This window comes from Coregonus clupeaformis, unplaced genomic scaffold (assembly GCF_020615455.1).
Source record: "Coregonus clupeaformis isolate EN_2021a unplaced genomic scaffold, ASM2061545v1 scaf2887, whole genome shotgun sequence".
Lineage (NCBI taxonomy): Eukaryota > Metazoa > Chordata > Actinopteri > Salmoniformes > Salmonidae > Coregonus > Coregonus clupeaformis.
Window position 1 is genome coordinate 16,315 of NW_025536341.1, and position 23,718 is coordinate 40,032.

At 41.1% G+C, this 23,718-nt stretch overlaps 2 protein-coding genes across 3 annotated transcripts; one reads left to right on the forward strand and one right to left on the reverse strand.

Annotated features, from left to right (window-relative positions):
- The first annotated feature begins 188 nt into the window (after positions 1-188).
- Positions 189-9,154, forward strand: LOC121557694 (26S proteasome regulatory subunit 6A-B). 2 transcript variants are annotated; one of them, XM_041871196.2, is made up of 12 exons: positions 189-294; positions 992-1,072; positions 1,258-1,383; positions 2,119-2,223; positions 3,945-4,007; positions 4,136-4,273; positions 4,369-4,512; positions 4,650-4,798; positions 4,928-5,024; positions 8,149-8,294; positions 8,460-8,541; positions 8,790-9,154. In XM_041871196.2, exons 1-12 carry the CDS (start codon positions 253-255, stop codon positions 8,898-8,900), a joined length of 1,284 nt encoding a protein of 427 aa, XP_041727130.1. In that variant the 5' UTR covers positions 189-252; the 3' UTR covers positions 8,901-9,154. The 2 variants fall into 2 exon arrangements, with proteins under 2 accessions (XP_041727130.1, XP_041727131.1); XM_041871197.2 differs by having other exon boundaries at positions 197-288.
- A 536-nt stretch (positions 9,155-9,690) lies between these two features.
- LOC121557696 (mitochondrial carrier homolog 2) lies at positions 9,691-23,431 on the reverse strand. The gene is made up of 13 exons (XM_041871198.2): positions 23,276-23,431; positions 22,284-22,368; positions 16,931-17,037; positions 16,563-16,589; positions 16,381-16,437; positions 15,952-16,009; positions 15,762-15,813; positions 15,610-15,669; positions 15,248-15,341; positions 14,598-14,645; positions 14,200-14,267; positions 10,639-10,714; positions 9,691-10,447 (listed from the first exon to the last, which is right to left on the reverse strand). The coding sequence occupies exons 1-13, from the start codon at positions 23,360-23,362 to the stop codon at positions 10,361-10,363; spliced, it is 906 nt and encodes a 301-aa protein (XP_041727132.1). The 5' UTR covers positions 23,363-23,431; the 3' UTR covers positions 9,691-10,360.
- Positions 23,432-23,718: the final 287 nt, after the last annotated feature.

The following is a 23,718-nucleotide window of genomic DNA, read 5'->3' on the forward strand; positions in this document are numbered from 1 at the left end:
ATAAGAGCGTCTGCTAAAATGACTAAAATGTAAAATGTAAAATGTAAGGAAAGATAAGGGAGTTGAACTCCAGTCTAGTAGGAGGCGGTAATGCAACAAATTGGATGCCAACCGCCGTTAAACCTCATTGAAGAAGAAGAAGAAGTACCCGTACAGTAGGTGGCGGCAATACACTTTATCGGTTGTAATCTGCTGATAAATATCAAAGAAGAAGAAGAAGAAGAGCCCACCAAGAAGTAGACAAGAGAAAAGATGGCGTCGCTGAATGACAGATCAGTTTGGGATGAGGTGGAGGTTTGTTCCTTGAATTAATGGGTTTGCATGTGTTTATCAATTTATTTTGATTAAAACATGTATTATTTGAATAAATATATGTGATCGTAATTAGGAAGTCAACATGTATCCGATCAACGAAAGAGCGTATTATTATGCCAGCTAGCATAGCTACAACTACAAGCTAACGTTAGCTAGCCTGTTTAAATTGATGGGAGAGTGACACAGGTAATTTGCAAGTTTTCTTAATGTTAGCTTGGTCACATAAAACGAATATTTGGCTTGGTATTTAGCCTATTAATGTAGTCAACTAGTTATCAAGTTTCTGGTCACTTAATATCTGACGTTTACTATCTACTTTGTTAGCTAGTAACTAACGTTACACACACTGAGATTCGTAAACCTATCTGCAAGTTGTTAGCTAACTTGGCAAGCTAACGTTAGCCTGGCTATTTTGCTTGTCTTATAGCCGCTAGCTAGCTATCTAGGCTAGTTAGCTTATAGTTAGGTATCATGATTGGCTAATTTTTGATCAATGTGTTTCTTCAATGGCTTGCTAAGTTAACGTTAGCTAGCTGGTCGGCTAGCTAGCTAGTAACGTTAACTCACAAACGTCGTCATACATTAGTACAGTAACGGTTAGCTAGATGTTAGTGTATACCCTTAACGGTAGCAGCTAGCTACGTTATATCATAACATTACAATTTTGTTTGTCTAGGATGGGATCGGCGAAGAAGTCCTCAAAATGTCGACTGAAGAGATCGTTCAGCGGACACGTCTTCTGGACAGTGAAATAAAGGTAGATAGCTAGCTAGTCATTTTAGCTGCTATTGGTGTATCAGATGGCCCACACTTTTTTTTTTTTACTTCATATTTGTTGTGTCCACCTTATACTTTACCCCAACACTTTTTTAAATGACGATATGAAAAGTGTGAATATGTTGTGCCTAGGTCTATACATTCAATTGAACTCTTATGTTGTAGATCATGAAGAGTGAGGTGTTGAGGGTAACCCATGAGCTGCAGGCCATGAAGGACAAAATCAAAGAAAACACAGAGAAGATCAAAGTGAACAAGACCCTGCCATACCTGGTCTCCAATGTCATCGAGGTAGGAGCATGTACGCTTTTGTCTCAATGTCACATTAAAATGTTTGATGTCTTATTGTATTGAACAGTTTAGTATCAAAAGCTCAATTATTGTGAAGCTGTGTTGAAGCTAATTGTCAGTTAATGACCATGCAACATTTTACATTTACGTCATTTAGCAGAAGCTCTTATCCAGAGCGACTTACAAATTGGTGCATTCACCTTATAGCCAGTGGGATAACCACTTTACAAAGTTTTCTTTTTTTCTTTTCTTTTTTTTGGGGTGGGTGGGGTGGGGTAAGGGGGGGTAGAAGGATTACTTTATCCTATCCCAGGTATTCCTTAAAGAGGTGGGGTTTCAAATGTCTCCGGAAGGTGGTGAGTGACTCCGCTGTCCTGGCGTCGTGAGGGAGCTTGTTCCACCATTGGGGTGCCAGAGCAGCGAACAGTTTTGACTGGGCTGAGCGGGAACTGTGCTTCCGCAGAGGTAGGGGAGCCAGCAGGCCAGAGGTGGATGAACGCAATGCCCTCGTTTGGGTGTAGGGACTGATCAGAGCCTGAAGGTACGGAGGTGCCGTTCCCCTCACAGCTCCGTAGGCAAGCACCATGGTCTTGTAGCAGATGCGAGCTTCAACTGGAAGCCAGTGGAGTGTGCGGAGGAGCGGGGTGACGTGAGAGAACTTGGGAAGGTTGAACACCAGACTTGTGTCTGGATCAACGCAGGTTGGGTTTGAGATGTCTTAAAACTGTCTTGCAGCTTCTGGATGTGGACCCAAATGACCAGGAGGAGGATGGAGCAAACATTGATCTAGACTCCCAGAGGAAGGGCAAATGTGCTGTCATCAAAACATCTACAAGACAGGTAAGTAACAACTAGGAATATGTCCAATCCAGTGTTTTCTGAAGCAGTCATTTAGCTGTGGTGCTGCGCCACGGCAAAATCATTGCCGCCACGGCAAAAGAAATATAGAACATGAAAAAATATTTATTCCGAGGCACTCTTTGAAGATGCTGGAACAGTCCACATTTACGTTTCCTCTGCAAACAAAACTAGTAATGAATAGAAAAATCTGACAACCCCATAATAGAATAGTTTATCCATTTATCTAGTCTGCTTATTTTGTGTTCTTTGCGAAATTAATATTCCTCTTGAGGTGCATTCGAGTTACGAGTGCCTTAGGGAGGGAATTCCCTGAATTGAATATAGGCTGTAAAAATAGGCTACATCTATTTAGGCTACTCAAACTTTTACCAGCCGCACCGTTTTACACTTTATATGGCCTGCGTATGGTCTAATGAACGAACGCCTGAATTAATGTGATAATGAACTGAATTATCAAAAACAAATAGGCTTACCTGCTTGAACTTTGTGTAGGATGTGTATCCATCTACGGTGTTGTTGTCCTTCTATGTCACTCGTGCAGCACCGGTTTCCACGATGGTCTTGTAGCCTATTCCCTTATCATAATTTTTATTTTAATTTCTCCGGTTAGGCCTACATTAGCCATTTTCACGTGAGCTAGGCTATAGTAAACTTGGAAAAGTTTCATATTATCACGTGTGAAGAGGGAACATAAGCTCTGTGCGTCGACAAATTTGAACGTTTTAGCACCACACAATGCGTGCGTGGCTAGTAGCCTTATGTCTGCCTCGCCACTCACAGAATGGAATTCGCAACACAACAAAATCCTGGGTTAAAAAAAATGTGTATTATCTTGATTTTAAATGTTTCCGACCATCATGTAATGGTTTTGAACCGCAAGCCGACCACGGGTTGAAAGAATGTTTTAATTCCACCCGCCAGCTGATTTTTTTGCAGCTCACCCACGGGGCACCGTGGGTATCCGACCCGATGCAGGACTCTGCTAGGATTAGCCCAATAGGGTAAATGCAGATAGGCAACCCCATGCTTCAGCATACAGTGGGGAAAAAAGTATTTAGTCAGCCACCAATTATTTTCCACCATAATTTGCAAATAAATTCATAAAAAATCCTACAATGTGATTTTCTGGATTTTATTTTCTCATTTTGTCTGTCATAGTTGACGTGTACCTATGATGAAAATTACAGGCCTCTCTCATCTTTTTAAGTGGGAGAACTTGCACAATTGGTGGCTGACTAAATACTTTTTTCCCCCACTGTATTTATTTATAGCCACTATGCTGCATCAGTTGGGCTATAGGTGAAAATGCTTATTGTTAATTGCATACCTGATAATATGCTATTAACAATATGTACAAAATAATTGTAACAAATAATTTAACAATGTTATTTTGCTCATTTCTGGAGGTGGAAATTATATTTTAGATGGTGTCAGCATAATTTTATTTTCATTAATTTTTGAGTAAAATGGCCTTTTAAAAAGTCACCAGAACAAAATAAAATAAATCAGCCCCTGCGACCTTTTGCCCCCACTGCTACTAATGTTTCCAGAGGAAACACTGGTCCGATCTATACTCCCAAGTTCAACTGCATTTCAATCAGTACTGTTCCTGTGTCCTCCTTAGTAAACTAAAACAGTTATTAATAGGAGTTATTCAGCAGTGGTAGTTGACATCGGCTGCCCCTTTTGTGCTCTTGCAGACATACTTCCTCCCAGTCATTGGCTTGGTGGATGCAGAGAAACTGAAGCCGGGAGACCTTGTGGTAAGCCCTTACGTGATCACTTGAGTCCTTGAGTAGCAGCTCCCTCTGCTCAACAAGCAATGGATGTATTTTTTGGTTATGCTTGAGTGTCACATGTACTTTTTCTCTTTCCCTGTGGTGATAACCAGGGGGTAAACAAGGACTCATACCTGATCCTGGAGACCCTGCCCACAGAGTACGACTCCAGAGTCAAAGCCATGGAGGTGGACGAGCGCCCCACTGAACAGTACAGTGACATTGGTGGATTAGACAAACAGATCCAGGAGGTCCGATATTATCATTTTAATCTTATCTCTTTAGACACTCATGTGAATGTAATTGCAGTTTTAGTAACATGTGATGCTATTCTTTTGACTTACAGCTGGTGGAAGCAATCGTTCTGCCCATGAACCACAAGGAGAAGTTTGAGAACCTGGGTATTCAGCCACCTAAGGGGGTTTTGATGTATGGCCCCCCAGGCACAGGGAAAACCCTACTGGCTAGGGCCTGTGCTGCCCAGACCAAGGTAAAACAAAACACTGACTCTATGGCTTGCATTTTAGCAAGGGGTTGTTTGTTAGTGCGGAAGTGTCAACTCCTCTTCTGCTTTAGGTAAAATGGTGTAGACAGGTGGAGTTTGATTTACCTTTCATCCTACTACAGGCCACATTCCTCAAGCTGGCTGGCCCACAGCTGGTCCAGATGTTCATTGGTGACGGTGCCAAGCTGGTCCGAGACGCCTTTGCCCTGGCCAAGGAGAAGGCCCCCTCTATCATCTTCATAGATGAGCTGGACGCCATTGGAACCAAACGGTGAGTGGTGCAGTTAAACTATGAGTCCTATACACTGTAAACCAGCTACCGAAAATAAGTTTCACAGTTGCTTTCCATAGCTGTTGAATAGCATCGACACAAACCTCTGATCCCTTTTGATTTCTCCAGGTTTGACAGTGAGAAAGCAGGTGACAGAGAGGTCCAGAGAACTATGCTTGAGCTCCTCAACCAGCTGGATGGGTTCCAGCCCAACATGCAAGTTAAGGTATTACTCAGTTCTTAACTTTTTTTTCTTAATCAGCTGTATTTGAGGTATCCAAGAGACCTGGTACCTAAGGAGACCTGACTGTTTCACTATGCTATGAGGAGGCCCTATAGTGTTAGCCTGGCTCACGTGACTCAGAAGGCAGGGAGAGCTGTGACACACTGGTCTGGATAGGAGGCCGTTGTAAATGCATTATTGATTGGTTCTCTTCGCATAATCTTTTTGTGCAGTGTGAACACTCCAAAGGAACTCGGACCCCTCGAAAGAGCCCCCGAAGCGAACCGAACTGAGACCATCTCGAGAGGTGGTCTTAGTTCTGTTTGCTTGAATTCCGCGGTCTGGTTCCCTTTTTTTAGGGCAATGTGAACACAAAGCACCGTTTCCCCTGCCATAACCCCTCACATTGGTGCCACAAAAGAAAGAAGATGATGATGTGCAGGTTCTTGGAAAAAACGTGCTGTTTTTGGATATTGATTAGCGATTGTCAAGGATGCACAGACATTACAAAATATGTGTTTTGTACTGACATGATGTTCAGATTATTTGTTTGCAATATGTGATCTTTAGACTAGAGAACTTCACGGGTCCAACAGACCTGAAATTCTAACTGACCCGAAACCCAGAGCGGGTTAGGGTCCTAAATTCTGACTTGTCTCGGATCTGTATTTACCAACTGGACCCGATTGGACCTGACCTCTGTTAATTTATTGTTTGTGTGTTGAGAACTGCGCGAGCTTGTTATGTCAGCCAATTGTAACTCAATAAAACGAATAGTTTATGTCCAGCTGAAACTGGTCCAGCTGCTCACCTCATGAGCTCCTGCTGCTGAGGAGAGAGAGAGAGTAAAAGGGGCCTTGGACTCGGCTACTGTTGATTGTGAAGATGGAGAAAGAGTATAGTGAAAAGAAGCCGACAAAAAAGTTTTTATATTGTAGTGGACAAATATTAGAAGAACGTTGGCGCTGCCAAATGGACTGTGTGCATCTCACTATTCAGGTTTGATACAATTTTATACCTTCCATTTATTTATTTTGGAATGCATTATTAATTGTTTAGTCATTAATAATAAGGATAAGCTTGTTGTAAAATAAATAACATTAGCCTATTGCTGTCATTTGTTTGGTAGGCCTACGGTAGGTAATCGCCTTTGTTGGTAATAGCTGCAATATAGGCCGAGCCTGTTAAACTTTTTTGAAGATTTCATGCTGTTGAGCCATTTTCATTAGCCAAATTAAGTTCCAGCTGTAATGTTTGCCGCAATATAACGTTAATAGAATTACCGGTAGGCCTATGCTACTCGCACAAACCATGAAAAGGATCAACCAAAGAGGGCAAGATGCAAAACGTAATTTAATGCCACAATATAATAACCTGTTCTGTTCCCTATAAACAATGACTTGACTTACTTTTATTACCCTAATAAAGTTAAGCAACTTTTGTTTGGTGTGGTATGGTTATTATTAGGCTTAGCTACTACAGGCCTATGAAGGCAGTGCGAACTGGCACTCCAACAGTTGAACTTGAGGAGAGAAATAATGTTTAATGCCTACCAGAGTTACTCCTTTTAATCGAACAATATAATATTCGGATTGAAAATTAACGAATTTGCCTCCTTCTGTACGCCTATATCTGTACTGCAGTAGTAGCCTATCTGACTAGTGTAAAGAAGTCGATGTCTGGAACATGGCGCCGGCTTAGCTCTATCTTTCTCTCTAGGACTAGGCCTAAGCTTGTCTCCCTTAATATTAACAAATAATATGTATGAATATCATACAGTGGACGCCTATGCCGATATGCATGCAATGCCCTGATGCATTTAGCGCTCAAATCTCTGACAGCTAAACCGTGAGGTAGACAATTCTTGTTTTAGTAAACGATAGACTAAAGTTTTTAACATGGTACACATCGAAACACGAATCGTTTTTTAGTCATTTGTTATTGGCAGTTTATAAGGATACGTAACTGGATCATTTGGCCAATACGACTTGTTTATTGATGGCGTTGGCAGCGACCAATTTGAGGTTTCTTTCTCTCCCTCTGTCTACTCTTGGATCTGAATGGGCCTCTTAGATCCGAACCAGCAGTTGTCTGTTTGCCATGGGCCTTTTCTGAACGGGTAAGACTGTCCTCGGGTCCATTCGGGAACAGGTCTACGTTTTTTGAATAAGTATTTATGCATATCGGGTCGGGTGGGAAAGCCACAGATCAATTTCAGAACGGGTCCAACTTTTTGTACCCGTGAAGACCTCTACTTTAGACTAAGAGTTTCATAAGCTGTTTATTCGATTGCGGGGTTTGAATAGTGAGAAGACAACATATTTGGTCACAGGGTACAAAGTCTATGCTAGTTATTTTAGGGGCAGTAGCCTACAGTGGGTGTACAATTTTGAATTATAGCATTATTTAATCTGCAGTTATTATTCTGCTATTTATTCTGTTACCAATCATATTTACATGTTAATATTATCTTCAGATTATAATTGTCTCATCTTTTAACTAAACGCAATCTAGCTTCCAAAATGTGAGTAGGTATATCTAGCTGTACGATAACACGTTCTGATGGAATGGCTGGTCCTGCACTTTGTAAAAACCCAGAGTGCATTGAGTGAATGTTGGGAAAAGATCTTGGTTCCTTTCTAAACATAGCAATGTGAATGCAAAGAGGACTCAGGACCACAAAATAGGTGAAGTGAACTGGCAAAAGAGTTGAATCCTCATTCAAAGGCAAGGGCAGTGTGAATACAAACAAGTTATTTTGCTATTTTTTTTTACCACAGAGTTCACTTTTAAAGAGGGCTGAGAACAGTTATTTTAAACACCCTCAAATGTTTTATCTTTTCTGGGGGGTTTGAGACCTCTCGTTGTTTGGATTTGAAAATCCAACAGTTGTAATGAAAGGTGGTGGCGATCAGGGACTGTGGGTGGCTGTGGGTGTTTGAGTGAGAGAGAAAGACACGGAGGAGAAACGATCAGTAAAACCACAGCCCCCTTCATTATCGACGCATCGTGCCGACAACATCAAAACAGTCTTTCCAGACTGAGGTCAGGAGGACTTGGAGTTAGGTGTTAGCCAGACTACTATTTTGTACGCTGACACCTTGACTTCCTGATCCTCTTTTGCCAGGTTATCGCTGCCACTAACAGGGTGGATATCCTAGATCCCGCACTGCTGCGTTCTGGACGTCTGGACCGTAAGATTGAGTTCCCAATGCCCAATGAGGAAGCACGAGCCCGCATCATGCAGATTCACTCACGCAAGATGAACGTCAGGTTTGGACCAATCCACTATGCTTCATCCTACATTAGCCAAATTGATATGCTTGTTATGGTTTATAATTAAGTGAACTCTAGCTCGGAAGATCTAAGTTATACACTTGTTTGTCATGTATTATTCAGAATCTGATTGGTATCCCCTCCACTGCTTTGTTCCCACAGCCCTGATGTCAACTACGAGGAGCTGGCCAGGTGCACTGATGACTTCAACGGTGCCCAGTGCAAAGCAGTGTGTGTGGAGGCGGTGAGTAGTACCTTTTTATAAACATGCACAAACCAGCCCTATTAACTAAAGTACAGTTATGTTGTTTCCTTTCCCTTGGTGAAAGTTTTATCAGTGACCTGCGTGTCAAGGTTTTGATTGTAAGAATTAATTTGCAATTTTTTCCCCTTTAAATTTTTTTATCACAGCTATATTGACCTGGATGCATTTAGCAACGACAAGAACAAACAAGGATTTTACATTCTTTCCCTTAATCTTTTCTCTTCCAGGGTATGATCGCCCTTCGCAGGGGGGCAACTGAGCTTAATCATGAGGACTACATGGAAGGCATCTTGGAAGTACAGGCCAAGAAGAAGGCCAACCTGCAGTACTATGCCTAAGGGCCTGGCTCTTCAGGGGAAGGATGTGTGTGTGTGTGTCCAAAACATGAACCAATCTCTGTACTATAATGCAGCCATAATAGATTGTCCCCATTAGTGTGCAACATTAACACTAATAGCCACTTCTCTCTCTTTGGGTTTCATTGGTTCATTGCGGCTTCGGTAGTTAAGTTGTGAGGCAGGGACTGGAGACACGTTTTGGCTTCTTACAGTATCTATGGTCCATGAAAGAATAAAAAGCCTTTTTCCATTAATACATTTGCCCTTCTTTGGCTGGATGAAAACAAGCTGTGGCATAGACATGTTTATATTTACATAAATATTATGAAAGGGGCACTTCGTCACCATATTCATTCTATCTAGCACCATACTAGTGAAGAGGAATTTTGCCACCATATTTGGGTATTTCCGATGGAGATGATTGTCCGACAAACATATTTTGACAGATGCTACTCGTCCGGAAACAGTTCACTGGAGAAAAACATGATTTAATCGGTGTTCATGCAGCCGTCTCTGGCCTCATCTCTAGCACCATACACATTAACTGTCCCAGGTCAGACCTAGACACCTGAATTCTCCCTCTGACTAAAGGTACATTTAAAAACTAATCACCTATTGTCATTCTATTTGGTTTGTGTAGCAAATATTCATTTTCAGTTCAGGGTGTAACTTGACTGAAATGACTCGTTTTGAATCAAGGTTTTAGGGGACCGCTACACACTTCCGCAAACTAAAATGAGCATGAAATCAAAAGCTTATAAAACCCAATGCTATAAGAGAAAGCAAGAAGTCAAAAAAAGCATCTTTATTTGGGTCAGTCAAAATGAGTTAATACAAGCACCTGACTGCGTCGACAAGGCGATAGACATTTGTCAACTCAAACTACTTTCCATAGCTCAGTGTGGCCCCATTTTACCTTAACAGCACATATCCATTTCTTATCACATGGACCCTTTGAAGTTGTAGCATGATTATACACATCAATACAACACATTGACACAGGGTCCCAATAACTTCTGAATTAAACATTACATGCAGATTTTCGCTGAAAACGGCCATCTTAAACTCGTATCAACAAGGAGATCACGGGGAGAGCCTCCACTCTACACAATGCCAGCCAGATATACAGGGTATTCTGAAAGTTTGTATATATTGGCAATAGGTGACATACGATTGTCTGCCATCACAGAAAGAGGTGAAAATGGGCACTATTGCAATCTTGTTTGTTCCTGGATTTAGGTGAAACGGCTCCATTTTATTATCCTGCAGTACAGTTTTATATTAAAATAAAGCAGCACATTGCTGTAAAACACAGTTTTATCTTTACTTGATGGCAGACAGGTTGTTAAAAAAAAAGTATAATCGTAAACAAGTGCATACAAAGGATTAGATGCCAGCGATCCACCCCCATTCAGGCAATGTCAATTTATTACAATGTGATTCTATGCAGGTAGTTCGACTTAAAAAAATCTCTTCTGGTCGATTGCATAAGTCTTCCCCACAGGCAGCTTCCGGAAAAATAAACTGTTGCCTCTGCTCATGTTTCCCTATAAATAGAGATGGAATACAAAGACAAAACAGGAACATCTTAAATGGCACAAATTCATTATCCATAATAATTCACCAATTTAGAAAATGTTGAAACACTTGTTAACCAAGGATCTTATCCTGGTGGCAAGCCGTGTCTGTTACACATGTGTTTTTGTGTAGCATTAACGTTTTGAAAGCAGCAACCTACCTCTAGGCTCAGGTGCCTCCAGCAGTCCACCCAGGTTGGATATATTGAAGCATAGGGAGGGAGGCCGCCAGCCAGCCTGTAAAAGACAGGAGTGCTTAGGTGGAAAGCCAGCCTTAGACAAACTACTCACTACAGGGAAACTTTAAAAGGTCCAATGCAGCCATTTATTCTATCAAATAATTTCTGAGTAACAAGTATCTTACTGTGATTGTTTTTAATTAAAATGGTCAATGGTCTCAAGCAAGAATTTTGCCATGGCTGTCAGAGTGAGGGACATATTTGGACGAGCCTAATGCGAGGGATATGTAACCTGAAAACTAGACGTCATTGGCAGAGGTTTGAAACTAGGGATGGGTGATATGGCCTAAAAATCATTCCGATTTAAAAAAAAATATATATAAATATATATATATATATATATATACACATACATACACACAGTGGGGGAAAAAAGTATTTAGTCAGCCACCAATTGTGCAAGTTCTCCCACTTAAAAAGATGAGTGGCCTGTAATTTTCATCATAGGTACACGTCAACTATGACAGACAAAATGAGAAAGACAATTCCAGAAAATCACATTGTAGGATTTTTAATGAATTTATTTGCAAATTATGGTGGAAAAAAAGTATTTGGTCAATAACAAAAGTTTCTCAATACTTTGTTATATACCCTTTGTTGGCAATGACACAGGTCAAACGTTTTCTGTAAGTCTTCACAAGGTTTTCACACACTGTTGCTAGTATTTTGGCCCATTCCTCCATGCAGATCTCCTCTAGAGCAGTGATGTTTTGGGGCTGTCGCTGGGCAACACAGACTTTCAACTCCTTCCAAAGATTTTCTATGGGGTTGAGATCTGGAGACTGGCTAGGCCACTCCAGGACCTTGAAATGCTTCTTACGAAGCCACTCCTTCGTTGCCCGGGCGGTGTGTTTGGGATCATTGTCATGCTGAACGACCCAGCCACGTTTCATCTTCAATGCCCTTGCTGATGGAAGGAGGTTTTCACTCAAAATCTCACGATACATGGCCCCATTCATTCTTTCCTTTACACGGATCAGTCGTCCTGGTCCCTTTGCAGAAAAACAGCCCCAAAGCAGGATGTTTCCACCCCCATGCTTCACATTAGGTATGGTGTTCTTTGGATGCAACTCAGCATTCTTTGTCCTCCAAACACGACGAGTTGAGTTTTTACCAAAAAGTTCTATTTTGGTTTCATCTGACCATATGACATTCTCCCAATCCTCTTCTGGATCATCCAAATGCACTCTAGCAAACTTCAGACGGGCCTGGACATATACTGGCTTAAGCAGGGGGACACGTCTGGCACTGCAGGATTTGAGTCCCTGGCGGCGTAGTGTGTTCCTGATGGTAGGCTTTGTTACTTTGGTCCCAGCTCTCTGCAGGTCATTCACTAGGTCCCCCCGTGTGGTTCTGGGATTTTTGCTCACCGTTCTTGTGATCATTTTGACCCCACAGGGTGAGATCTTGCGTGGAGCCCCAGATCGAGGGAGATTATCAGTGGTCTTGTATGTCTTCCATTTCCTAATAATTGCTCCCACAGTTGATTTCTTCAAACCAAGCTGCTTACCTATTGCAGATTCAGTCTTCCCAGCCTGGTGCAGGTCTACAATTTTGTTTCTGGTGTCCTTTGACAGCTCTTTGGTCTTGGCCATAGTGGAGTTTGGAGTGTGACTGTTTGAGGTTGTGGACAGGTGTCTTTTATACTGATAACAAGTTCAAACAGGTGCCATTAATACAGGTAACGAGTGGAGGACAGAGGAGCCTCTTAAAGAAGTTACAGGTTTGTGAGAGCCAGAAATCTTGCTTGTTTGTAGGTGACCAAATACTTATTTTCCACCATAATTTGCAAATAAATTCATTAAAAATCCTACAATGTGATTTTCTGGAAAAAAAATGCTCAATTTGTCTGTCATAGTTGACGTTTACCTATGATGAAAATTACAGGCCTCTCATCTTTTTAAGTGGGAGAACTTGCACAATTGGTGGCTGACTAAATACTTTTTTTCTCCACTGTATATATATATATATATACACACACACATACATACACACATACATACACACTTAATAAAAAAAATAAAAGTTATCAAAATAAGCTTTGTTGTACAATTAAAGGTCAAATACACTGCATTTCAAACAGTAAGCAATAATTAATGAATTCAGGGCTTGTGAAATTATACATTTTAGAAAATTAACACAGGTCTCTTAATCTCTCAAGTCCACGTGCTAGTGAGTAGCCAGCTAATCTTCAAATTTCAAGTTTAGCCAATCTTGATCTATTTGCTAGCTAACAAGGCAGAACAGTTTAATTGTTGTGAACATACTTCTGTCCTTCAACTGTTTGAACTGCATGCTAGCCTGTACACTTTGTTCAGATGTTGAAATCAAGTGAGCTACCTTATGCTTACTGCACATTCACAAAACATACTAGACAGATAGTATAACAGTCTTTGGCTAAAATGCTGCTAGCGGTACTGCAATGCGATCATAAATTTTCCAGAATCAATGTTCATTGATATTTCCATTTTAGTAGTCTGCTCTGGGCGCAATTTGAGGAGTGGAGACATAAAAAGGGTATCGTTCGAAAGGTTAACTTCTCTACTAAAGTAAAATAATGTTTCGGTGTCCATATGACCGATTTTGTTGGACCAAACCTCAAATGCAAATAGCGAGTTGAATCCGCTTGTCAGAGAGGAAGAAGTGATCTCTCATCTTTGTTGTTGTGAGTGGCAGGGGGAGGGGCTTGGTGTGTGTGTAAACAGAGAGGGAGTTGCAAAGCGAGAGGTTTCACTCTCGCCAAAATATGTCCAAAATAAGCCCAATGCGTTTCTATGGGTTTATTTTGGACCTTAGCTTGTCACCTGCCTTCGTGCATGTGGGACAATGACTCCCATTGTTGGGGCGGAGACATGAGCATCTCGTCATTATATACGCTTCTCTGGTGTAAATGGGAAGGTGTACAAAGCACAGAAGGATCGAAGGAGATGAGACCAAAACAACAAGATGTGAACAAGCGGACATAAACGCTGTTAAAAAAAACAAATAAACTTGATTCTTGCGATACAGGCAGGTATTTGGAATATCGTGTAAAAACAAATTCTAATTAACTCGATATATCGCCCAGACCTATTTGAAACGCTTTGTGTTATTGGTCTATTAAATTTACACCACCTGGTGATATCGCCAGGCAGGCCAAAACTCAATCCCACCAAAACAGGTTGAAATTTCAGGTGTTCTTTTCAAACAGCTCTTACACTAAAGGGGCATTATAATTTTCAACCTCAATGTGGAACAAATATATAAAGCACTGGGCCTTTATACCAGTAATGTTTTGCTTAAGGCATTTTATCTTAACCTGTGTACCTGCACAGAACTAGTTATTTCAGGCAAAACAATTAGGAAATAAAGGCTTCCTCAAATGTCATGAAAACCGCTGATCCCAACCCACGCATTGCAACTTGACAGCTTTCAAAGTTTTCTACATTTGGTAAATAACCTAAAAGCAAAAGATTAAAAAAACATAAAAATGCATCAACTTACCCGCAGTCATTGACAGCCATGAGGTTTGACACCAAAACAAAGGGGTATGTGAGCATACTGGCGAAGAACTGGAACACAAGAGGGAGATACAAATTACAGAACTAAAACAGTCCAACAAATTGACAGAACATGAGCAACCAAAGCAATACATTGACATTTTAGTCATTTAGCAGACACTCTTATAAAGAGCAACTTACAGTAGTGAGTGCATACATTTATTTTATGTACTAGTCCCCCGTGGGAATTTAACCCACAACCCTGGCGTTGCAAGCGCCATGCTCTACCAACTGAGCCACACTGGACCCCAATAAAAATCACATCTGTATGGTAATAATAGTTGCCTGTGTTATGACCTTACATTGACAAACTATAGATTTAAACAAATGTTTTACACTTACCCCAGTCACAGCCTGAGAGCAGTTCTTTATTTCTCCTGTGTGACTCATCTGTGCGGAAAGGATTAAAAATCAAATAAATGTCATAATTCACTTACCCATGCATTCTACACTGACATACAATGTACTTCAGTACAGGGTCTTTTTTTGATGTGAGGTCCACATCTACTTTAAAAGGCCCAGTGCAGTCAAAAAACGTGATTTTCCTTGTTTAAAAAAAATATACATAGAATACCACACAATGAGGTTGGAATAATACTGTGAAAATGATGATGCCCTTTTAGTATAAGAGCAGTTTGAAAAGGCCGCCTGAATGTTCAGCCTCTTTTGGTGGGATGGAGTTTTGGCCTGCCTGGTGACATCACCAGGTGGTAAATTAGTCAGACCAATAAGGAGTTCCAAACCTCTCTTACAGATAGTTTTCAGTTTCCCCCTCCCCACTCAAACCACACCCAGACAGTCCTAGCAAAACTGTTGCTTGAGAAAAGGCTCTTTGCTAAGAAGCTATTTTTGTTTCTTTTTTTACCATTTTAATTGAAAACAAATCACAGTAAGGTACTTAATTGTTACCCAGAAATGATTTGATACGGAGATAAAGACGGCTGCATTGGACCTTTAAACAATTGTCAAAATCCCAAATCCATCTGACTTACGGAGTCATCAATGGCGTATGTGTTGATGAGATGGGCAAGCATGTTGCAGATCCACAGAGACAGCACGTCACCCAGCAGACGAGGAATAAGGCCCCTGCATGACAGCACAGCTATTAGTCGGTTAGGTTAAGATGTCAGGGAAAAAGGTCATGGTACAGACATCCAGAGGAAACAGCATCCAGAAAATAACAATATATTTGCAAGATTCAGGAGCAAGCATAAACCTACTTTAAAAATAACAACTTCAAAATGATTGACTGAATTTACTGAGGTCAAATGTATTCTAGTAATTTAGCAGGTCAAGAGTAAAGGATGCCCTTGATGAAACATTGGTAATGTAGCCAAAGGCAGATCATACTTACGCAAAGAATCCCAGAACTCCTTCATTCTTGTAGACAGTGACGATTGAATCAAACACTCCACTGCAAGAAAACAAGAAACATTTGTAATATTCAGTATTATATGGCTATAAATTGTATAAACCCATATTGAACTTAGGTTAAGAGAAACTCACCTGTACTTGGTTTCTCTACCGATAAACTGGACCATGCATCTCAAGGTGATCACTTTGGAACAAACAGAAAATAACCATCCAATAACTAAGAACCCAGTATCCATGCAGTAGTCATTATCCTACAAGAACACAATATTTAGGGCAAAGGATGACATGACAAAAAGGTGCTAGACACAAACAGTACACTTACCATGGAAGGGGTGCGTGACGATCGTGGCACAGGAGCGGGCTATCATCTCTTTGGTTGTCTGATGTAAAAGAAAAACAGAAAGAATGGTGATGCAGAATTTGGGAGGAAACATGAATCCAGTTTGGACAGCTTTAGTTGGGGATAATTCCCCTTACGCCAAGGACCATCTCCACCCCAGATATTAACTTGCTCACAGTGAAAAAACACAGCCAAGCGATAGACATGCTCAGATGATGTCCACAGCAATAAAGAAAGCACAACTACATTTATAGATGAAGGTCTGTTCAAACCACGTCTAACAGAACTGTGAAACAAATCTGAATATTTCAGTTGATCTTGGTTGTGTCAACTTTGTTCCAAAGACAATAACATGCTAAAAAAACAAAAATCTGTCAAACCATCTGCTTTACTGGACAAATTAATTCATACCTCATTCACAACATGCTGTAAGGATCCCTCTTCAGCTTTCTGACTGGTTCCAGAGACCTAAAAAGGATTGAAAAATGACCATCAATATCCACAGCCTGCATTTAAAAGATAGTTACCTTTAATTTAATAAAATAAATAAGAGTCAATTATACATTAACCCATAACCAGGCCAAAATATTTACCTCATATTTGCCTGCATCCTGGCATCTCTGTAAAAGACAACAGTGATTAGTTCAACGGAGATCCATTTTCATAATGGTGTGTTGACACATTGCCATCCAGAGCATTTATGTCAGTTTATGAATTTAGAAACGAATAGCATGTCACACTCACCATCCTAAGAAAGTGAAAGGCCAATCCAGTTCAAGTCACAGAGTCAATGCCCAAGCCAGTATGTAGCTTATTCTCTGACAAGCATGACTTTCCATACAGAATGTGATCACATTTCCCATTCATTTAGGATTGAGGCTAGACTACTGCTGAGGTCTGAAAATATCAGCGAACATTTATTTAGTAAATTAGATTAAGCCAGCTTGTTAGTTAGACCCACCTGCAAGACTCTGCTGTGTACAAGGGTGCCGATGGTCCCTGCACAGAGCCTGGGGGCTAGGCCATTAAAGAGACCTGCCTTGCCGTCAATCTTTATGATGTGCTTTGCTAAAAGACAGAAATTACAGGATCAAAGAACAAACACATGGAAAATACAGCAAACAAAATCAACATGTTCATTAGTAAGACTGTATGGTATGGACAGGCCAGTCTTATTACCGGTAGCCTACTAGTTGGTGTTTAACATCAAGATCCCCTGTAGCTCAGTTGGTAGAGCATGGCGCTTGCAACGCCAGGGTTGTGGGCTCGTTTTCCACGGGGGGCCAGTATGAAAAATGTATGCACTCACTAACTGTAAGTCGCTCTGGATAAGAGCGTCTGCTAAAATGATTTTTTTTTTTATATATGTCTAGTTTAAATCCATCACTAGTAGTAATGCGCAGGTTGACTCATAACCCACGGGGTGGTTATATCCACGGGGCGGGCTGGTTTAGGGTCATGAAATATTGTGTGGATGAAGGGCAGGTTAAATAAAGAGAAAACAATACCTTTAAAAAAAACACAAATGTATCATTTTTGTGCAATTTCTATCTACAGGCAAAAAAAAAAAGTTCTGTCATTAATTTAGGCTATCTGGCATTAGTGCGTAAGCCTATAAAGCTTTAGGGCCTAACTGTACACACGCCAAATTGACTACACGTCAATCGCCAAATGCTATTGGGAACGGGCAGAAAGAGTTAACATTGATCCACGGAGGCAAAAAGGACAATGTCGGAATTTCATTCAATAAGAGAAAAGTGGCGAAAAGGAGAGTTGAAAATAAAGAGAATCAAAGGCCAGAAAAGTAATGTTTGGGAAAGATTTGGTGAAGTGGTAAAAGAGGATGATAGCAGTGCCGGCTATGTTGCGTGTGATTTACATTTACATTTACATTTTTGTCATTTAGCAGACGCTCTTATCCAGAGCGACTTACATCAGCAATTAGGGTTAAGTGCCTTGCTTAAGGGCACATCGACAGATTTTTTCACCTAGTCGGCTCGGGGATTAGAACCAGCGACCTTTCGGTTACTGGCACAACGCTCTTACCCACTAAGCTACCTGCCGCCCGTGATGATTGTGAGGTGCTATACAAATTCGACAGTCACAAGACAGCGACTTCAAATAGGCCTATGGTACATCAAGGGAACTGTAGCCTACTGTTCAGATGGGTTAAATGGAAACTGAAATCTGGACACTGACTGTAGGTCTATAACCTCTCACATAGCCGTAATATTAACTCCTGCAGAATTAAGCATTTCTTGCAGTAAAATTATAGACCAAATGTAGGATACATTTTGACTTGGGAACAGGAGTGGAGAAATATGATTTATTTCGCATGCTCTCAAGATGCTGAAAGAATGCACATTTAGATGCTGTCTGTAGAGATGCTATCTTTATCAGCATCATAAAAGCTGATAGTATTGAAAAAAACAATTTATGCACTCACTAACTAAGTCGCTCTGGATAAGAGCGTCTGCTAAATGACTAAAATGTAAATGTAAAAATGTATTTCAACCACATAAAATATGCATCCAAGCCAAACTGAAATCTTATTAGAAACATGTTGGGCCACTGATGTGGGGCGATTAGGCCTGGCTCACAGTCGGCGTTCCAATTCATCCCAAAGGTGTTCAATGGGGTTGAGGTCAGAGCTCTGTGCAGGCCAGTCAAGTTCTTCCACACCGATCTCAACAAACCAGTTCTATATGGACCTCGCTTTGTGCAGGGGGCATTGTCATGCTGAAACAGGAAAGGGCCTTCCCAAAACTGATGCCACAAAGTTGGAAGCACCGAATCGCCTAGAATGTCATTGTATGCCGTAGCTTTAAGATTTCCCTTCACTGGAACTAACATGAACAACAGCCCCAGACCATTATTCCTCCTCCACCAAACTTTACAGTTGGCACTGCATTGGGGCAGGTAGCGCTCTCCTGGCATCCGCCAAACCCAGATTTGTCAGCCGGACTGCCATATGGTGAAGCGTGATTCATCACTCTAGAGAAGGCGTTTCCACTGCTCCAGAGTCCAATGGCGGCAAGCTTTACACCACTCCAACCGACGCTTGGCATTGCGCATGGTGATCTTAGGCTTGTGTGCGGTAGATCTGCCATGGAAACCCATTTCATGAAGCTCCCGACTAACAGTTCTTGTGTTGACGTTGCTTCCAGAGGCAGTTTGGAACTCGGTAGTGAGTGTTGCAACCGAAGACAGATGATTTTTATGCTCTTCAGCACTTGGCGGTCCCGTTCTGTGAGCTTGTGTGGCCTACCACTAGACGTTTCCACTTCACAATAACAGCACTTACAGTTGACCGGGGCAGCTCTAGCAGAGCAGAAACTTAACGAACTGACTTGTTGGAAAGGTGGCATCCTATGACGGTGCAACGCTGAAAGTCACTGAAATCTTCAGTAATACCATTCTACTGCCAATGTTTGTCTATGGAGATTGCATGGCGGTGTGCTCAATTTTATACACCTGTCAGCAATGGGTGTGGCTAAAATAGTTGAATCCACTAATTTGAAGGGGTGTCCATATACTTTTGTATATATAGTGTATGAATGCCCTGACTTCTGCAGAGGCAGTATCCCCGATGCAGACATCAGATTGACCATGCAGCGCCTTTTAGGGCCTCAGATTTTCATTTTATCACATATAGTTGGTTTGGTTGGGCTATTAGCAATTGCAGGCGGGTGCGGGTGAACAAACAGCTGACCGGCGCACTACTAATCACTAGTACCATTAAGGAACAGGGGCTGATTGCACCAGTCGGACATAAAAATTGGTCTTAAATGCTAGGTCGGCGTAGTTACATCTGACTTTGGGATCAGAATTTACACCTGCTGCACCAACCAAAAATAAGACTAGTCGTAGCTAAGCCAGGCGTAAGCAATGCACGTTCATGAGATTTTATGCTTCATAATGACGGCTGCTAGGCAGCGCCCTTCACTAGGCTATTACCATCCTCGTGGAAGTTCTAAACTTTCCAAAGCCCACCACTATGCATGCACGTTTTCTTAACCACAACTGGATGGATCAATCAATAAATACTTCAGAAATTAATATCACTGAATGATGAAACTACTGGAATAAAGTAGTCTAATGCCATTCATTTGCTCTTCACGTGCGTAGTAGCCTAGGCTATATCCCAACTAAAAGCCCTGGACTTGTCTGAAACAAAATCACATTGATTCATTATCATTTAACTGAATCTCAGTATGTATAATTTGTTATTTGATCTCTGGCTGGCAAATAAGTGGAGGTAGCAGCTCATCTATTAGTTTGCTAATGTATGCTCAGACACATTTAGCATGCTATAATGTAGCATGCTATAATGTAGCATAAATCAAGTGTATTATCACAGTTTCTAAACCCAGAGGCTCAACATCACGAGACTTCTGGTAACGTTTGTGAAACAGACCAGGCCAGGATTTGGGGTTTGAGAAGTCAGAGAGAAGTGAAAAATGATTCCTTAGTTGTTCATTTTCTCAAAATATAAAGACAACCTAGATTCGAGAAAATGTCTTAAGTAGTTGAACATGTTATTACTCCAAACCCCATGTGAAAGTGACAAACTGACACGTTATCATTTGTCAAAAACAACTTTATATGGAAGGGGTGCCTTTGATTTGACGGTTTACACATGCGCAGTTTGGCACGAGACGACCGTTAGACCTGATGACATGTTTCTACGCATGAGCTTAGCTAGCCAACATCGCCTACAAGTGTGATTAAGGATTTCTATTGGAGAAGCAGTTTTAACCTAGGGCTGGGCGGTATACCATATTTTACGATATACCGGTATTGACACATGGACCGGTTTGGGTTTTTACTTTACCTTTTACAATGGTATTGCATGTTTGGTTTGTTAAAATGTGATACGCCGTGTGTAACGTCCATTTTTATAGTTTACTTCGCTACTTGAGTCATCTCTCTGCGCTCTCTCTAAATGCCGCTTTCCACACAGACCTAGCCCCAACCGTCACTCAAGGAGCGCATTTGTTGTTCCTCTACCGTGAGACAATTGCGTTCTGTCTCTGCATGGTTAATGCAGCACATGAAACAATGTTGTTCTTAATATAAATCCACTAGCGTTCTATAATTACACTTTTAGTTTGTGTTTCTTACATCTGCAAACTGCTAGTTTGTCTTTTCTTAGTAAGTTGGGCCTAAATCTTGTTAGCCGCTAATGCTAATCGCTAATAAATGTACTGAGTCAGAGCAAACCTAACTAGCTATACAGCCTAACAATATGGTGGTGTAGACCTACATCTGCATGTTTTTTGTGCAACAGTATCTTCTAAATCAATGAGGAATACGCGAAGCAACAATATGTTAGCTAAATTAAGTAGTTAAGAGAAAACATCCAATGTAGCCAAAGATTATAAGGGTTCCCTAGGAAACACTTGTAAACACTTTGGTTCCTACCCTGTCACAATAACTCCTCCCTGGCATTTTCATTTGTCATCATATCAAACACTGTATTCAAACTGCCCACTATTATATTCTAACTATAGAATTTGAATAATCATTCTATTCCCATGATTCCAACAGTTCACCCAAGTGCTTTGCTCTAAATCACAAGTCAAATCGCAATTGTAACATTTGGTTAAAAATAAGGCCTAGATTGTTTGCACATATCCTGCAGCCCTACGTGGCAGTGTGAAAATGATCTCAAATGAGTGCAGGAAATGCAAAAATTATTTTTGGTTGAAGTTGAGTTGAACAGTATAAAACCATCAGAATAGAGAAAGACCCATTGAAATCACTTAGAATGTATGTGTTGCCAACATAGGGTCGGGTCACACACTACTCATAAAGCACATTTTGAACTTGTATTATTCAAAAAACATAAAATACCGCCAAATACCGTCATTTCTTTGTTTTTAAATACTCTGATATTATATTTTGACCATATCGCCCGGCCCTATTTTAGCCTATATTCATACTGTACTGTCTTTGGTATTATTTTGCTATTGACTCGCGCATAGGCAACTCGAAAAGCGGTTGTGAAATATGAACATGAGACTCACATCCTATTGAAAATATAAATTGCTATTATTTGCTGTACATATCATGAAAGATAGTCCCAATTTCCTGCTCCCTACTAGGCGTAGAATCTAGGGTCAGGCGTAGCTCATAGAAGGGCTTAAGCCCAGGTGGTGTAACAGGTATCATTTTCAGGTCCGGCGTTAAGCACATTTCACGTTGGACGTGGAGTTACGACCCACTTACAACTAACTGGTGCAACCGGCCCGATGCTAATAGAAAACTAGCTAATCATTTTGCAAGTGGGTAGACTGAAATTCAGGTCTCACCATAGGCAAACAGTCCTGGCAGCTGGTACACTTGTCTACCAAACACGTTTCTTCCAAGGGAGGGAGGGAGAGGTTCATGTCCAACCTGAAAAGGAGTAATGACATAATACATTGCAATGAATGTCAGTGTACAAGTGTCAGTTATAGCTAGGGCTAGCTAAATTAACAATATGCCAAATTGATTTTACTTTCTTTGCAGACATTTGACACAGTACAATTATGATAACTGCGCACATAATGCATTAATGATCCAGCGAACTACCCTGTCGTGTTATAACCTTACCTAGTTCGCGTTACTCGGTGAGTGGGCCAAAGGGCGCCCAATCTGTCCTGAACGTTTTGAATGAGGATTTAGCTAGTTACGTTAGCCAGTCGTTATTGTCATGGTATTGATAATGTCGCATTCGTTAACATAATAGCTGGCTAGATAGGGTAATGTCTAGATGGGATACTGTTAACTAACCCTAACCTTAAACCTTTTCCCAACCTTACTTTCATTCTCATAACCTGCTACTTAGTCAATTTTGACCAAAAGTTCCATCCCTTCTAGACAAAACCGCTAGATATAAATCATTTTATCACAAGGTCATTATTTATCTGCGACCAAACCGTCGAAACCCACTTAGTTCGCTAGCTAGCGTAGTTTAGCTCTTTGACCTTTTCGTGACGTCAACCCCGTAGGTACTAATTCTAGCTAGCTAGCTAGCTAGCTAGCTAGCTATAGAAACACACGGATTGAAACAATAAATTAACTGCCGTTTAGGTCATATTTTTTTTCATGAGATCAGCTTGAAGCGATCGGCTGTGTGGAGTATGTAAAGTTCAACACCGGAATATAACGTTAGTTCTAGTTAGCCAGCTAGTCGTTACGGCTGTTGTTGCAGCTAGCTACAGTAGCCTGTCAGTTACAGAACCAACCTCGCCTCGACGTAAAGCTAGCTGGATCAAAACATTTTTGTCAGTTATGTTTGTTTAATCTCTATATATCTTACCTGAACTAGAACTTTGATGTACATGAGGGGGTGGGAAAGGACAGTTAATCCAGACCCCAGAAGTACTTGGCCACACGTGTCCGCCATTATGGAGCAAACTGACAGGATTCTTCTCCTCCCACCAGCCGGGAAGAGAGGAAGGAAGCTTCAGTAGGTAAGCAACTCAACTCACATGACACAGAAGAGACCGCCCCGGACCGCACAGGCCGCAGACTCTTCAGATGACTTTGGCCAAGACTTCATAGGACCCTACTGTGCTGGAGTATAGACGTTTGAAATAATTAGTTTTCATCCTCTCTGAAAGATTAGTGGCTATATGAATTTTGTGCATACACATACATTTTTAGTAGGCCTACACCCCTGTAGGAATAGTGTTTTGCTTTTAACACCTTGAGGTGAAAAGAAGACCATGAAGATCAAAGTAAGGGCACCCACTGTCAGCC